The sequence below is a fragment of the Maniola hyperantus genome, chromosome 15, assembly GCF_902806685.2.
Source record: "Maniola hyperantus chromosome 15, iAphHyp1.2, whole genome shotgun sequence".
Lineage (NCBI taxonomy): Eukaryota > Metazoa > Arthropoda > Insecta > Lepidoptera > Nymphalidae > Maniola > Maniola hyperantus.
Genome location: NC_048550.1, coordinates 1372925 through 1389667, shown reverse-complemented (window position 1 = coordinate 1389667; position 16743 = coordinate 1372925). Strand labels below are relative to the sequence as shown.

Below are 16743 nucleotides of genomic sequence, written 5' to 3'. Positions count from 1 at the left end.
CACCGTATTATCACATTTATTGCACTTATTGAAAATAATTTTTTTGCAAAGGAAGACGGATTAACGATATAATTTTAGATTCGACGCGCACGCGGCGAAAGTACACAACGCTATGACATCCAAGATGGCAGCGGCTCACTGCCTTGCTGGGTGAGACACTAGCGCCCCTATATCCGGTAAGGTAAACTACATTATTGCATAGGAATATACATGTTTATGGATGAAGCGCGCATATATGCGGTGAGTACATAATTGCTTCTTCATACATAAATGCTGTATGTTTTCCGGAGGCACATCAATATTCAAATTTAAGTTATTTGTTCCTTCCATTTTTATGTATTTCTTGTTTCTAAACCGATTAGCCACCACCAAAGAATTTCTAGTACCTACTACCTACCTAAGGTACCACAATGCTACCACATCTAGCCACCAATCAAGTTGGCGGACAAATGACATGACATTTGAAATCAATCACCGTTTGACACGTTTGACATTTGCTAAACAGCGCTGCTCTGGCGATGTTGTTTCGTAATTCTTGAAATAATATTTCGCAAATTTTTTATTAACGGGTTTAGGTTTCTTTAACAAGTCTGAAACTTTATCGAATACCTATATTGATAAATACAATTGGTGTTATAGTTGGTATCCAAGGAAACCATAGTGAGCATTGAAAACTTGATGTGTTGTGCAAGTACAAAATCGTGATAGTTTGCGATCACAATGTTAGCTACTCCCTTAAGCCTTCGGTCTAGAGCTAGTGACAGTGAACGGCATGCAAGGCCCTATTGCGCCTGTTGGAATAATAAAAAACTACCAGTTTCGTGGTCTCAGTTAAGTGCTTGTAAGTGTGGCGAAGATAATAACGGTGAGTATATGGCATTATTAGTGGTAATAACTGCAACTGACCAGTGTGCTCTCTTTGGCGTTGAATTCGCAAAAAATATTAAAGTACCTCCTGTCGGTCACAAATCTTGTGACCCAACACAAATGACTGATATTTGCAGTTGTAACTAAGCTGCGAGTTGCAGATTATGAATAGTATGATAGTTTTTAAAAATGACAGATTTCTGACCATTATGAAAAGAGTGAGTATGAGTTTCTTTCTGGCTCTTTTCAATAGCTAATAAGAAATTCAGAACAATAATTTCCAGGCCTACATAAAATATATATATTTTTTTAAATCTTAATTGCACACGCACATTACAGGAAACAATACAAGATTCAGAAGAAACTATACAAAGGGTGCAAGGGCTTTATTGCTAAAGCAATCTCTTTGGCTGAGATCTATAGAGCGCACTTTGACTTTGCTCAGAGTTAAGATTGAGTTAAAACGAGACAGATTTATGTAAGAGATATAGCTCAGTCTCGTTTTAACTCTGTCTTAAGTCTAAGCTAAGACAGAGTGCGCTCTATAGATCTCACCCTAAGTCTGCAGTCCAGCTGGGAGCGTGTACGACGTCCTGCGGGGCGGCCAGCAGGCGTGATGCCATACTCTCTGACCCACTCTCGATTGGGACCTTTTTTCCAATTTCTTGTAAACAATAAGAGTTTGTTCTACAAGCTGGCCGCAGCACAGGACACACCCACCACACAGGACCACCTGGGCTTTCATCATCATCATCATCATCATGATCAACCCATCGCCGGCACACTACAGAGCACGGGTCTCCTCTCAGAGTCATATGGCCATAGTCTACCACGCTGGCCATGTGCGAATTGATAGACTTCATACACCTTCAAGAACATTATGGAGAACTCTCAGGCATGCAGGTTTCCTCACAATATTTTCCTTCACCGTTAAAGCAAGTGATATTCAATTACTTAAAACGCACATAACTCCGAAAAGTTAGAGGTGCATGCCCGGGATTGAACCCCCGACCTCCGATTAGAAGGTGGAAGTCCTAACCACTAGGCTATCACAGCTTTCTGGACTTTGGTGAAAGGATACCATGGGGACACGAAAAGAGCCTCCCCGCGTTCTGCTTAGTTTTATACCGATCACAAGCACCCAAGTCCCTGGAAGCAACTACTACATGAACAAAATCTGTAGGTTGACTAATTTTTTCACCACGACGGCTAGACCTTTAAGACTGAGCTATCGAGGCTGCAGCTTTTTGAGCTGCCCATGTTTGAGGTGACTGTCGACTCGAGAAGAAGAAGTGAAAGGAAATTTTTTCTGTACAGTCAGTGAATGGAAATGGGAGCAGCCCCAAGTGAGCGGCTCGAGCTGGGTGGTGGTGAGTGAAGACAAGAAGCAGGTCACGTTCCACCCATTCTACAGCTCGGGTACGGCAGCCGTCCGCGGGGACTCCCCGCTGCTGCATGAGCACCACTATTACTGGGAGGTGAAGATACTAACTGAGACATATGGAACTGATATTGTGAGTACCCACCAATAACATACCATAGACATGTTACATTCATATTTCATGGCATATAATGAGCAAAACTAAAATTTAGAGTATTCACATCCTCTTCTTACTAATCTAATATATAAAAGGAAAAGGTGACTGACTGACTGATCTATCAACGCACAGCTAAAACTACTGAACGTTCGGGCTAAAATTAGGCCTGCAGATACCCATTATGACGTAGGCATCCACTAAGAAAAGATTTTTGAAATAGGGGTTTGAAATTTGCGTAGTCAACGCGGATGAAGTCGCATAAGATAGTGTGATATAAAAAGGACAGACATAGTTTGACAGTTTTAAATTTAAATTAGAGCTGTCAAGAAGATGCAAATACTCTAAATTTAGTTTAGAGAAAGACAACAGAATCAGCGACCATATATAATTTGTGTTTAGAGATGAGTAAGACAAAACATACAGATCTCGACCTGTCACATACTATAGATGATGACTACAACTTTGTCCACACTTTAGCGTTTTTAAATATTTAGTAGGAAATCGCGTCTCGAAGCTACCTCTGTAGCTTTCGTCAAAATCGGTTAAGCAAAAGGTAACAGATAAACAGAATCATCATCATGAGCAACCCATCGCTGGCTCACTACAGAACACGGATCTCCTCTCAGAGTGCGAAGGGTTTGGCCATAGTCTACCACGCTGGCCATGTGCGGATTAGTAGACTTCATACACTGTTGAGAACAGTATGAAGAACCCTCAGGCATGCAGGTTTCCTCACGATGTTTTCCTTCACCGTTAAAGCAAGTGATATTTAATTACTTAAAACGCACATAACTCCGAAAGTTAGAGGTGCGTGCCCGGGATCGAACCCTCGACCTCCGATTAGAAGGCGGACATCCTAACCACAGGGCTATCACAGCTTAATTACAATACAAGCCTCAATAGCTCAACGGTTAAAGGAGTGGACTGAACTGTTGTACACACACTGTTGTAATTTTATTTTATTATTGTATATACCTACATTTATTCTAACTCTATTCTGTTAAAATAGTTTAATTATAATTTTAAGTAATCTCTTTTGGCCTTCTGTTATACCTAGATTTAAATTTAAATAATAATTATGTATTTACGCTGTTGATTACTTTCAAATAAACAAAAAAAAAAAAAAAACTCTGAAAGGTTGCCGGTTCAAATCCCACCCATTGCCCTATTGTCGTACCTTCTCCTAGCACTCCTTAGTTGCAGGCGAACAGAAATATCAGTCATCAATCATCATGTTCAACTTGACTTATATTCTTTTAAAAAAATTATATTTTTGGATTACATTTTGTTAAAATGGGTCATAAACATCCGTAAGAAAGAATTTCAAAAATACTTATATATTATACAAACAAAACTCAATTTTCAGATGGTAGGAATTGGCACAAGCAAAGTTAACACATCAGACTCTGAGTTTAGATTCACATCCCTGCTGGGTCAAGACGGGGAATCCTATGGGCTTTCCTACACGGGCAAGGTGCGCCACAACGCGCAGTCCTCGCAAGAGTCCGCCGGCTTCTGTCGCGGCAGCATCGTGGGTGTGCGCGTGGACTTGTGGCGAGGAACGCTGGAGTTCTACCTCAACAGAAAGCCGCAAGGTAATCTTTTCTGTATAGAATTGACTAAAGTACACGGGCAAGGTGCGCCACAACGCGCAGTCCTCGCAAGAGTCCGGCTTCTGTCGCGGCAGCATCGTGGGTGTGCGCGTGGACTTGTGGCGAGGAACGCTGGAGTTCTACCTCAACAGAAAGCCGCAAGGTAATCTTTTCTGTATAGAATTGACTAAAGTACACGGGCAAGGTGCGCCACAACGCGCAGTCCTCGCAAGAGTCCGGCTTCTGTCGCGGCAGCATCGTGGGTGTGCGCGTGGACTTGTGGCGAGGAACGCTGGAGTTCTACCTCAACAGAAAGCCGCAAGGTAATCTTTTCTGTATAGAATTGACTAAAGTACACGGGCAAGGTGCGCCACAACGCGCAGTCCTCGCAAGAGTCCGGCTTCTGTCGCGGCAGCATCGTGGGTGTGCGCGTGGACTTGTGGCGAGGAACGCTGGAGTTCTACCTCAACAGAAAGCCGCAAGGTAATCTTTTCTGTATAGAATTGACTAAAGTACACGGGCAAGGTGCGCCACAACGCGCAGTCCTCGCAAGAGTCCGGCTTCTGTCGCGGCAGCATCGTGGGTGTGCGCGTGGACTTGTGGCGAGGAACGCTGGAGTTCTACCTCAACAGAAAGCCGCAAGGTAATCTTTTCTGTATAGAATTGACTAAAGTACACGGGCAAGGTGCGCCTCAACGCGCAGTCCTCGCAAGAGTCCGCCGGCTTCTGTCGCGGCAGCATCGTGGGTGTGCGCGTGGACTTGTGGCGAGAAACGCTGGAGTTCTACCTCAACAGAAAGCCGCAAGGTAATTTTCTCTGATTTTCTAAATAATTTTTTGTCTGCTTTTATTTGAGGTGTAAAGTGTGACACGCCGCGTTAGACTTGTACGACACTGTCGGTTTCTATTATGGTTGCATTGCATGTGTGCACGTTGATTTATGGCGAGGAACACTGCCGTTCTACTTCAATCGCAAGGTAATCCTGCATAGAATTGATTAAAGAACCCGGCCAAAGTGCGATGCAATACATTAAAACCGAATAGGCATTTACTAGGTAATCGCGCTCTATTTATGGTTGCATCATCACTTGCCAGCAGATCTAATTGCAGCCAAGCGCTAGTCTATACATTTTAAAAAAACTACCTCTTATCGGTTGGCTCTTACACTACATTGACATTTACATAACACGTGCGTTTGTACACAAGATAAATCTCGGAACTGCGATGTCGCATGGCAATGATCTGTACAAACTGATAACGATAAGGTGCATTGCTTTTGCGTTTACTACTTACTGATAACGTGCGTGTATGACGCATAAGGGCTCTTTTCGAGACGCGGCGCATTGCGCGTCGATTGATTTGAGATTGTCTAATCTTCTATAATATAAATATGAATCACTAATGTGTTGGTCATCGCAAATCTCGAGAACAGCTGAACCGATTTCGCTAATTCTTTCTATAATATTCCTCGAAGTACGAGGATGGTTCTTACGGAGAGAAAAATTTTAAATGTTTGAATGGACTGTTAGGCGGAACGAAGTTCGCCAGGGCAGCTAGTGATAAAATATAAAAAAAATGTCTAAATTAATATGATACCGCTGCGCGATTGCGTTAGAGTGACAGCTAAAATGTCACGATCGCAATCACCTCTGATTGGTTGATGCTCGCTCACTTTTGGCAACAATGCATTGTTGCAATAAGAATCACATAAATTCAGCCAATCAGAACAATTGAGATTGTAATAATGATTGATGCAGGTTTAACGAAAACGACCCGCTGGCCATCAAGTTATAAGCAAAAGTGAGTTGAGGACCGCAAACTTTTTTGTTTGGAATAACTCCCTAAATAGAAGTCGTTGATTGCATGCGCTATGTATGTCAGGCTCAACGCGAGCGCAGTGAGCCTGATAATGCTTTGAAGGCCCTGAATATTGACCGTTTCTGATGTATTGCAGGTGTGTCGTTCTACAACCTGCGGCGTCACCCGATCCTCTACCCCATAGTATGCTCGACGGCCGCACAATCCTCCATGCGCCTCATTTACTCCGCCTCGTGGCGCGCCTCACTGCTTGTGGACGCGGCTAAAACCCTCGCCGCCTCGTTGAGAAGTGACCGGCGCACGCGGCTGCCTCCGGGCCTGTGGTACACCTTCCGCTCGCAGTTCTGGCTCACCCTGCCCACTGATGGTGAGTTCAACTTCAAAAACATAGGAGTTTCATATAACCGTAGGCCGCCTTTACACCCTCTTGTATAGTTTCTTTTGTATCATTGTTTTCAGTATATATTTTAGTGTGTGCAATAAAGATTTTTAAGTAAATAACTTACACAACACCCCCTTACGGCGATTACGCACTGCATTTCCGTCATCCGAGTTCTACCCGTCATCCATGAGAATACCAGCGATTATCTACGACATAATATGTCATAAGTTACCATACAATACAAAACAAAAAGGAACGTATTTTCACGGACTCGGATCGTATGAGTGCGTAAGCGCCATTAGGATTTAATTTTCTCAAAATCGTTTCTTAGCTGACACCTTCGCCCTATAAGGAACCTACCTTCCAAATTTCAAGTATGTAAGAGTCATAATTCCTGAGATTTCGCGATTAGTCAGTGAGTAAGTGAGCGGTATTTGGCTTCGAATGATACAGATGTCTCTGACATAAATTTGTCTGCCTGTAAACAGGCTTGCACCAAAATAAGTGTGATTTGCACCAAGAGAAGTGATATAGTAGACTAGCTTATGCCCGCGACTTCGTCCGCGCGGACTACACAAATTTCGAACCCCTGTTTTACTCCTTTAGGGTTTGACTTTTCAAAAATCCTTTCTTTGCGGATGTCTAATAATAGCTATGCATGACAAATTTCAGCCCCATCCGTCCAGTAGTTTGAGCTATGTGTTGATATATCATTATATAGCCTCAATAGCTCAACAGGTAAAGGAGTGGACTGAAAACCGAAAGGTCGACGGTTCAAACCCCGCCCGTTGCACTATTGTCGTACCTACTCCTAGCACAAGCCTGACGCTTAGTTGGAGAGGAAAGGGGAATATTAGTCATTTAACATGGCTAGTATTCTTTAAAAAAAAAAAAAAGAAAAAAAAAAACAGTCAGTCAGTCAGCTTTTCCTTTTATATATGTATATAGATAATGTTTTAATATTCACCATAGCAATAAAGTGTCAGGTTTGGGGTCAACGATTCATTATCATTTAGGTAATTATTAACAGTTCTCTTAATGTCTAACATTTAATTAGGAAGTGCCTATTTACTGACTTTATCTTATTAACAAAAACTTATCTGTTTGTATTGGAAAACTTAATATTGTATCCATACTAATATTATAAATTCGATAGTGTGTCTGTTTGTCTATTACCTTGTCACGGCCCATCCATTGAACTGATTTTGACGAAAGGTACAGAGATGGCTCGCAAATCGGAGACTACTGAGAGAGACAGTGATACATATAGAGCCTCAATAGCTCAACCGGTATATAAGTGGACTGAAACCGAAAGGTCGACGGTTCAAACCCCGCCCGTTGCACTATTGTAGTACCTACTCCTAGCACAAACCTGACGCTTAATTGGAGAGGAAAGGGGGAATATAAGTCATTTAACATGGCTAATATTCTTTTCAAATAAAAAATAATATATATATATATAACCAGAACTCTAGCAAAAACTTAGCGTTATTGTTATACTACCTAAACACAATCCACAATACCAATACCCATATGCCTCATTCTGTAGTTTTAGTGATCTAATATTTTTCAAACCCGCAATGTATTGCGTTCAAAACTCGGGTCAATGCCCACCTACGACGTGGCATTGATTCCGAGTGGCCTACTTACACAACGTTCGTTGACCTCTAGCGTCAATCTAATGTTTTATTTGCAATATATCGTGAACTTTTACAAAATATAGGATTTTTAAAATATTTTTTCGCGTTTTTTTTTTGTTGTATCATATCAGTAATCATCAGTACTACCTATCACCCGTCTTCGTTTTTGCCAGCGTTCTGGTTACACCCTGTATAAGCTACTTATTATGCCGAAATATAGAGGGATTTTTAAAAACCTAAATTTACACAGAAGTCGCGGCCACCATCTAGCAAATAAATAAATTGGAAAACATGTTAATTAAGACAATTAACTAGGTACCTATTATTTCTGAGTGGAGATAAGATTAAAAGTTGTTATTTTTACAACTAATAAGTAATGAAACAGACCCACAATTTTAATTTAAAAAAAGTTATTTGTGAAGAGTTATCACTAATGAAAATGAAAATGAAAATCTTTTTTTATTCGTATAAACTTTTACAAGTGCTTACGAATAGTCGGATGCATCTACCACTGGTTCGGAATGCCTTTCCTGCCGAGAAGAACCAGCAAGAAACTCGGCGGTTGCTCTTTTCAAATATTTGATATAGGTACAAAATTATGCCATGTATAAAATAGTATTTGCAGTCTTGTGCGTTGCTGGAACGAGCTGCAGGTCAAATCCACGCTCTTTTATCATTTAGATAATCTTCAATTGTGTAATATGCTTTTTTCAGGAGCATATTTTTAATAGATTTTTTAAACTTGTGCAAAGGTAAGTCCAAAATAGTTTGCGGGATTTTATTATAAAAGGTAATACCAATACCCACAAATGACTTTTGGTCTTTCCTGAGGCGGAAGGCAGGAGCTGCAAGTTTGTTTCTAATAAGCTGTGATAGCCTAGTGGTTAGGACGTCCACCTTCTAATCGGAGGTCGGGAGTTCGATCCCGGGCACGCACCTCTAACTTTTCGGAGTTATGTGCGTTTTGATTAATTAAATATCACTTGCTTTGACGGTGAAGAAAAACATCGTGAGGAAACCTGCATGCCTGAGAGTTCTCCATAATGTTCTCAAAGGTGTGTGAAGTCTACCAATCCGCACATGGCCAGCGTGGTAGACTATGGCCAAAACCCTTCTCACTCTGAGAGGAGACCCGTGCTCTGTACTGAGCCGGTGATGGGTTGATCATGATGATGAATCACTACCCAGTACCCATATTAATGCGAATATGTGGTCGTTTATTTGTTTGTCCTTCGTCTTTAAATCACGCCGCATCTGAGAAACAACAGATCAACGTCATTTTTTGCTGGAAAGTGATATGGACTACTTTTTATCGCAGAAAAACAAAAAGTTCCTATGGGATTTTTAAAAACCTAAATCCTAAGGACATATTCCTCACTTACTAGCAACCCGCCCCGGCTTCGCACGGGTAGCTTATTAAAATTTTAGGGATCTCTAATAAAAAAAAAATATATAGCCTATGTCACTGGAATAATGAAGCTTTCTATTGGTGAAAGAATTTTCAAAATCGGTTCAGTAGTTCCAGAGATTACTTCCTACTAACAAACTTACAAACTTTACCTCTTGATAATATTGGTATAGATAGAGAGAAAGAGGTATTCTTTCATATAACAAATCTAATATTAATCTGTACTTTAATTTTCTTCTAGGTTGCGACATTGACGATGACGGCGATGCCGTCGGAACAGAAACAATGGAAACGGTCAAAATAACGACAAGTGTGGTGAGTACAACTTTAATATTATAAATATATTCCATACAGGTCGTTCACTATAACTTGTCCCTTGCCGTCATGTTGGTCCTATTGCGGTTCACACAATACTAAACTTTAAGTTCTAAGGAATAAAGAAACAAAGCAAAGGTGCCAACATAACACATATTAACATCAAAAATAACGTAGAGGCCATACACAGCTTGGAGAAAAAAATCGGTCAAGTGCGAGTCGGACTTGACTGGTCTTTTACTGAACACAAAGGGTTCCGTACCATCCTACAAGATATAACGCTATGTACTTTAAAAAATTTACATGGTGGCCATTTTGAGATTCGCCATTTTGGTTTTTTATTTTACTATGACGGTTCATGAGATACAGCCCGCGGATTGATGGACGGACAGCAGAGGCTTAGTAATAGGGCCCCGTTGGCACCCTTCGGGTACGGAACCCTAAAACGGAAAGTGACCGTGTGTGGTAGTCGTTAAGTGATGATAATAACTATGGTACTTATATAAATACAGTCCGACAAGGATCTTTTGGCACTTGAATGACATTGACAGCGGGGCGCTGTTGTAAAACAAAGGCTTAGACTATTCTATAGTCGACGCATTTTAAACTGAGTCGTCGAGTTATCTGTCTCTTTCGCTCCCACTTACAGGTCGTAGGTAAGTGCGAGCGAAACAGACAGATAACTCGACGACTCAGTTTAAAATGCGTCGACTATAACAAGAACAAAGGGGACACTTGACGGCAACGTTAGTTCCGATTTTCGCCACGCACCAAAAGAGCCTTGTCGCACTGTATGCATTTTTAGTAGTGTGAGAACCCGGTATTTCTTCCTCTTTCCGGTTTCCGCACTTAAACGTTTCCCTCTGTTGTGCGTCCGTACCGTACTTTTTTAATGTGTGTTGTATTGTGTAAGTGTATGAAATAAGTGTGGATGTTTGGTTCGCACGATTAACGGGATTTTTACGGGTTTTCGCGCTGCGAGGGAAAGACAGGCATAACATGTTGCATGACAGGGTAATTTGGTACAAAATAACACAACAAATAATTCAATTTATTGGAGGGTACTCAATCACACAACTTGTATAGTCTGTACAAAATAAGTTCTCACGCGCCATTTTAACTTAGTGTCAACTGTCATATCAAAAGTACGGTTCACCTTTAAAATAAGGACTAAAATCGTACTTTTGACATGACAGTTGACACATAAAGATAAAATGGCGCGTGAAAACTCATTTTGTACGCATTATACGTGTTGTACCCTCGCTCTCTCTAAATGTTGTCATCTCTTTCTCAGCCCCTGTCATCCGGCATGAAGAGGCGCCACTGGCAGATGAGGGCGCGCGCGCGATTCTCTGCGCCACGCCTGACAGTATATCATGATAGAAAATAATGACATAAGAATGGAGAGGTTTCCTTTTTGTTTAAATTCAATTATAATTTAAGTACGATATGACAAAAATATGAAAGAATGATTAAAATATCTCAACAAATAAAATAGTTGAGCTTTAAAGTTGCGTTAAAAATAATTTCGTTTCACATGACGCTCCAGCGTGTGACGTCACGAGCGCCGCGGCTCTACATGGTGAAATCTTCTTCTTCTTCTGAATATATAAAAGGAAAAGGTGACTGGCTGACTGACTGATCTATCAACGCACAGCTCAAACTACTGGACTGATCGGGTTGAAAGGCATGCAGATAGCTATTATGACGTAGACATCCGCTAAGAAAGGATTTTTGAAAACTCAACCCCTAAGGGTGTGAAATAGGGGTTCGAAATCTGTGTAGTTCACGCGGACGAAGTCGCGAGCATAAGCTAGTTAAAAAATAACACACCAATTAATAAAATCAAGCAGTTGTATAATGCTTTGAGAAAGGACACGCCATATTAGCTACTAGCTTATGCTCGCGACTTCGTCCGCGCAGACTACATAAATTTTCAAACCCCTATTATACCCCCTTAAGGGTTGAACTTTCAAAAATCCTTTCTTAGCGGATGCCTACGTCATAATAGCTATTTGCATGCCAAATTTCAGCCCGATCCGTCCAGTAGTTTGAGCTGTGCGCTGATAGATCAGTCAGTCAGTCAGTCAGTCAGTCACCTTTTCCTTTTATATATTAGCTATTTATGTGCACTGTCATGTCAAAAGTATGGTTTACACATGAAACTTCTCCATTATACATAAATGCAAACCTATTATATTACGTGACGATTAATAGCAACATGCTCGACTACATACAGGGTGTAACCAGAACGCTGGCAAAAACGAAGACGGGTGATATAACTGATGACACCACCAAAAAACCGGCCAAGTGCGAGTCAGGCTCGCGCAACGAGGGTCCCGTACTGCAGTCGTATTTTTAATTCAAAAACTATGATACATAAAAATAAATTAAAATATGTTTTAGAATGCACAGGTGATAACCATTCACATGATACCCCACTTGATATAGTTATCTTACTACGAAAATTGAAAATACTAATTATAAGTTCATGACGACAATTTAATTTTTTTTTGTGTGATGTAACCACAAATTCCCCTAATTTTCCCAAAATTTCCCCCAAATTTCCCAAATTTAGATTTTTCTCCGAATGTCTGCTATAAGACCTACCTACCTGCCAAATTTTATGATTCAAGGTCAACGGGAAGTACCCTGTAGGTTTCTTGACAGACAGACAGACAACAAACCTATAAGGGTTCCGTTTTTCCTTTTGATGTAAGGAACCCTAAAAACGCGAAAAAAACCTAGTATGACAATTAAGTTTTTGCTAGCGTTCTGGTTACACCCTGTATATCGTCAATATCAATAGTACAATTTTGTGAATATTTCATGATTTCATTACATAAGTACCATTGCCTGATATCTGTAATAGTTAAATATTTACTTTGACACGTGAATTTATTTACTTTTAAGCATTGAATGTTGTAAGAGAATGATAGTTTCCTACTCTTTTTTAGAAAATCATTGCCTGTTAGATTCATAAGTATAAATCAGTCTTACCAGAAAAAATCTTAAACAAGCGTATAACGCGTGTTTTAAACTTGACAGATTTCTAACACAAACACTGTCAAAAAGTCAATTTAGTCATAAGTTAAGACTGCTTTATTTTTTTATTGGTAAGATGAAATAATAATAGAAGGAAGTGAATTTAATTATTATAATATAAACATCTGTGATACAAGCGAAATATTTTCTTTTATTTTGCATCCCTCTCTTTTTGATTAAATCCGCTCCGCAATCCGCCATACAGTGCGACAAGGCTATCTTGGCGCATGGCGAAAATCGGAACTAACGTTGCCGTCAAGTGTCCCCTTTGTTCTTGTTTGAATATTCTAAGCTTGGAGATTTAAACTAATAGAGAGAAAATACTTACGGTTTTACCGTGTATTTTTTGGCACAGAAAATGGCGGCGCTTGTTCATAGTATCAGCTGTCTTAACAAAAGATTAGGTTATTTATTTACAAGAAAAACAAGTACTTACGCGGCACAGCAAATGGCGGATTGTGCCGAAACCCTGTTTTTATAGTTATGTTGAAATGTAGTGTTGTCTCTTACACACTTATGAAAATTTCGATAAGCTTGAGCTAGTTTCCGATCCGCTATTTTCTATAGGACATAGGGAACTCTTTATTTCTCTATGATTCTAAGCCTTTGTTCTCCAACAGCGCCCCCCTGTCAATGTCATTCAAGTGCCAAGAGAGCCAATTGTCGCACTGTACGCGGTGCGTCACTCAGGACACAGAACATAGTCCACAGCTATTGGAAAGTTTGGGTTTGTTTGCAGCTAAGCGAGGTGTTGCCGACTCCATACATGAACGGGTTCTACGTGGACGGCGTCGAGCGGGACTACAGAGTCGTTATATGGCAATGACACCCTGATTTGAGAGGATACGAGAACACTTAGTTCCTTTATAAATATAAGAAGAATCTGGCTTTACTTACGTATTTAGTCGACGTCAGCCCGACTAGTTTCGAACCCATCCGGCCCTTTATCACAGTCCGGGTAAAGGTGCTGAGCTGAGTAAAGTCGGATTCTTCTATACTTATAATGGAAATCACTCACGACAGATAAAACGCTAAAATACTTAGTTCTTAGGGTTTGTATTTGGAAAAGGTTGTATAGAATATAGATCAATTTAGATTGCAAGGGTCTGTGTAAACGGACATTCATCAACAAACAGGCCCGACGTTGGATGAATAATTACCCTATCTCTATGGGGCCGACGCAAGCACCCTTTTCAATATTTGACGCCGCGGCGAGTGGTCCGCTTGCGCCCAGCTTTAGCTGAGATCTATGAGCTTATCTATAGAGTAGGATCGTTTTCATATCATCGCATACGATATGTAACGTGGATTCGATATATCGGAAAGCACGTTTAGCGTTTGTGACTAGTTTCTAATCTCACAACGGAAAATAAAATAGAAATAATGGTATTCATAAAATAATTTCGTTAAACTAACTCCACAGCGAATCGGATGTCGGATAATGTTGAAGCGATAATACAAATACAAATAACAATACAAATGTATAATGTATGGTGTATAATACAAATTGCGTAATACAATTACGAGGAAGCAGAGGGTTTCGTGCGTGACATCGGCCGTCGCCTGAGAGAAAGAGGCTACGATCCGCGCTGGGGGGCCTACCTGGTCCAAAGATTGTCCATCGCCATTCAGCGTGGTAATGCTGATGATGAGGAACCAGGGGCGGTCTTTTTGACGACGTTGTTACGGAATAATAATTTATTATTAGTAGTTTTAAAGTGTTATTATAATTGATAATTTCAACTAATCAATTTTATTAATAAACATAAATTACGATTTAGCATATAGGTATAAATAAATAGTTACTTATAGTAGATAGTTAAGTAGAAAAGCTAGTTTGATGTGTCTTGTGCAACGTTTAGGTGCCAATATTATAGCTACATTTTAAAACGTAGAGCTCGATTAGATATTATTTTACTCAGGCTAGGTATACTTTTATTCGTGTCATTAATGTCTAGAGTAAACCTAGTACCACTTTATAAGTTACGCCATTCAAAAATAAGACTTCTGAGCAGGTATCGACCTGCGCAGGAGTCTTATTTTGGAATGGCGCGAAAATATCTCAGCCAATCAAATCAAAACGCGTGTCCATCCGTTATTGGTTGTTGCTTACGTGCCATATTTTGTTCGCACTTCGCGTCAATTATGAGCACGGAACAGAAAGAACAGTGGAAGTGCAATTCACCAAAATTACTATAGGAACCGCTGTCGCCAAAACTCATACAAATATACCGATAGTCATATATTGCACTACAAAGAAACAAATCATTTGATTTGTCGTTTAAGTTTAGTCAAAACTAGCCTACGTCACAGATTTGGAAATAAACCCTGACGCTCTAGAAATAAGATTTATTTTGCTTTAGCGGAAGAACGTATTTACGAGCTATAGTCACACTCACGTCACACTAGATTCAATTGTCCAATTAATTCCGCTACTTGACCATAGATGGCGGTATTCTAAGTAGTAGCAATTATAAACTTAATTACTTTAAACATATGGTTGACATTTGCGTGATCGGTCGATTTTTTTTCCTCCTCAGTTAAGGCTGCACCACGTAGCTCAATGAATTACCTATCGATATCGATAGATACTCGTTATTTTGTTCATTCGCAAAAATAAAATTAAAAAAGGTAATTATAAAATTGAATAAAAGTGCTGGTATGTATGCATGCCTTTTACAAGTATGCACAATAAATACTGCAACGTATGAAAATAGATAAATTTTATTTATTGCCCTTGAAATAAAACATATTTGTTAAGAAACTGGCGTTTCGAAAGTCTTATTTTTAATTTTAATAAATGGTGTATGCGAACATTTATGTATATATTTTTCGACTATTGCCTTCATCAAATCGGTAACGTGATTAGACGCAGGAATCTCCGAATCACTTTGTCTTTTTGAAGAACCTGGAGTGACCACATTTATCATTTTGTGGCTGAAACCAAAATTAAATTTTGAGAATAAATCCGTACTAATATTATAAATGCGAAAGTGTGTCTGTCTGTCTGTCTGTCTGCTAGCTTTTCACGGCTCAACCGATCAACCGTTTTTGATGAAATTTGGTACAGAGATAGCTTGCATCCCGGGAAAGGACATAGGAAGTTGAAAAGTTCCCACAGGATTTTTAAAAACCTAAATCCACGCGGACGAAGTCGCGGGCATCATCTAGTACCTATATAAAAATGAATAGGAGAAAAATTAATTAGTGTGTTTATGAATTAAATTTGATATTTAGTCAGTCAATCTTCATACAAAAATATAACTAAGAGGTGTGTTGTTTTGTATTATAATATCAAGTATTTTCAATACTTACTGAAAGTAATAAAATAAAACAAGGTTATTTGATTAAAAGACTTAACGATTTTCATTGATGGAAGCGCAGTAGGTTTCGTATATCTATATCCTTTATTTGATATTATAAAATCGACTTCTAAAAAAATGTTCAGAGCATATCATGCTTGATTTGGTTGGCATCCAATTAACTCTACCCGTTGCATCTATCCATTTCTCTTTGATGCTTGCATCTTTGGGAAACCTAAAAATATTTTAAATGAAGGTTAGAGGAACTACTGATGTCTATTTAGTGATCAATGCAACGTCTCACTCATTAATAAATTATAATTATTGCGTTACTATTTATTTATATCCTTGTATCGATATCAATCGATAAATTCAATATTCTACTTGGCCACATCACTATTTGAGTAGCGAACACGGAGCGAAGTACTTTCGGAATAGAATCAATCCAAAATAAACTTTATCTTAATTGTTTAAGGTTGATTTTGACTAACCGTTCTATTAAATATTAGTAAATTGAAATAAATTAAGATTTTATAGAAAACAATGAAAATCGTACTTACCGATGATACGAAACACCTCCATTTTTAAGATTTTTTCTCCTACTATCATTTTTACACTCCAAAACGGAACAGTAACATTGCTAGGGCAATATGAATTTGTCGCGAGACTACCAACTCCACGCGATGTTAGAACGCGACTGGGATCAGTTTTACGTAACTACGCTTAATTGTGGCACGCGTGCCACGCCTACTTAGCACTTCCACTGTTTTTTCTGTTCCGTGATTATGAGCATGATAGCATGAGTCTTTGTTGTTCTTCTGTTTAAAATCTTAATGT

At 39.5% G+C, this 16743-nt stretch overlaps 1 protein-coding gene and 1 long non-coding RNA gene across 3 annotated transcripts; one reads left to right on the top strand and one right to left on the bottom strand.

Annotated features, from left to right (window-relative positions):
- The first annotated feature begins 501 nt into the window (after positions 1–501).
- Positions 502–15418, top strand: LOC117988910 (SPRY domain-containing SOCS box protein 3-like). Its single transcript, XM_034976190.2, has 6 exons — positions 502–865; positions 2185–2381; positions 3772–4000; positions 5951–6181; positions 9486–9559; positions 13344–15418. Exons 1-6 carry the CDS (start codon positions 721–723, stop codon positions 13428–13430), a joined length of 963 nt encoding a protein of 320 aa, XP_034832081.1. The 5' UTR covers positions 502–720; the 3' UTR covers positions 13431–15418.
- Positions 15311–16681, bottom strand: LOC138403351 (uncharacterized). 2 transcript variants are annotated; one of them, XR_011237617.1, is made up of 3 exons: positions 16467–16681; positions 15920–16141; positions 15311–15541 (listed from the first exon to the last, which is right to left on the bottom strand). It is a non-coding gene; the product is annotated as an uncharacterized lncRNA (long non-coding RNA). The 2 variants fall into 2 exon arrangements; XR_011237616.1 differs by having other exon boundaries at positions 15311–16141.
- Between the last annotated feature and the right edge of the window lie 62 nt (positions 16682–16743).

Coding starts and splice junctions, on each gene's coding strand:
- LOC117988910 (XM_034976190.2), top strand. CDS start 721: ATGTTAGCTACTCCCTTAAGCCTTCGGTCTAGAGCTAGTGACAGTGAA. Junction 6,182..9,485: donor GCTCACCCTGCCCACTGATG/GTGAGTTCAACT, acceptor ATTTTCTTCTAG/GTTGCGACATTGACGATGAC. Junction 9,560..13,343: donor TCAAAATAACGACAAGTGTG/GTGAGTACAACT, acceptor GTTTGTTTGCAG/CTAAGCGAGGTGTTGCCGAC.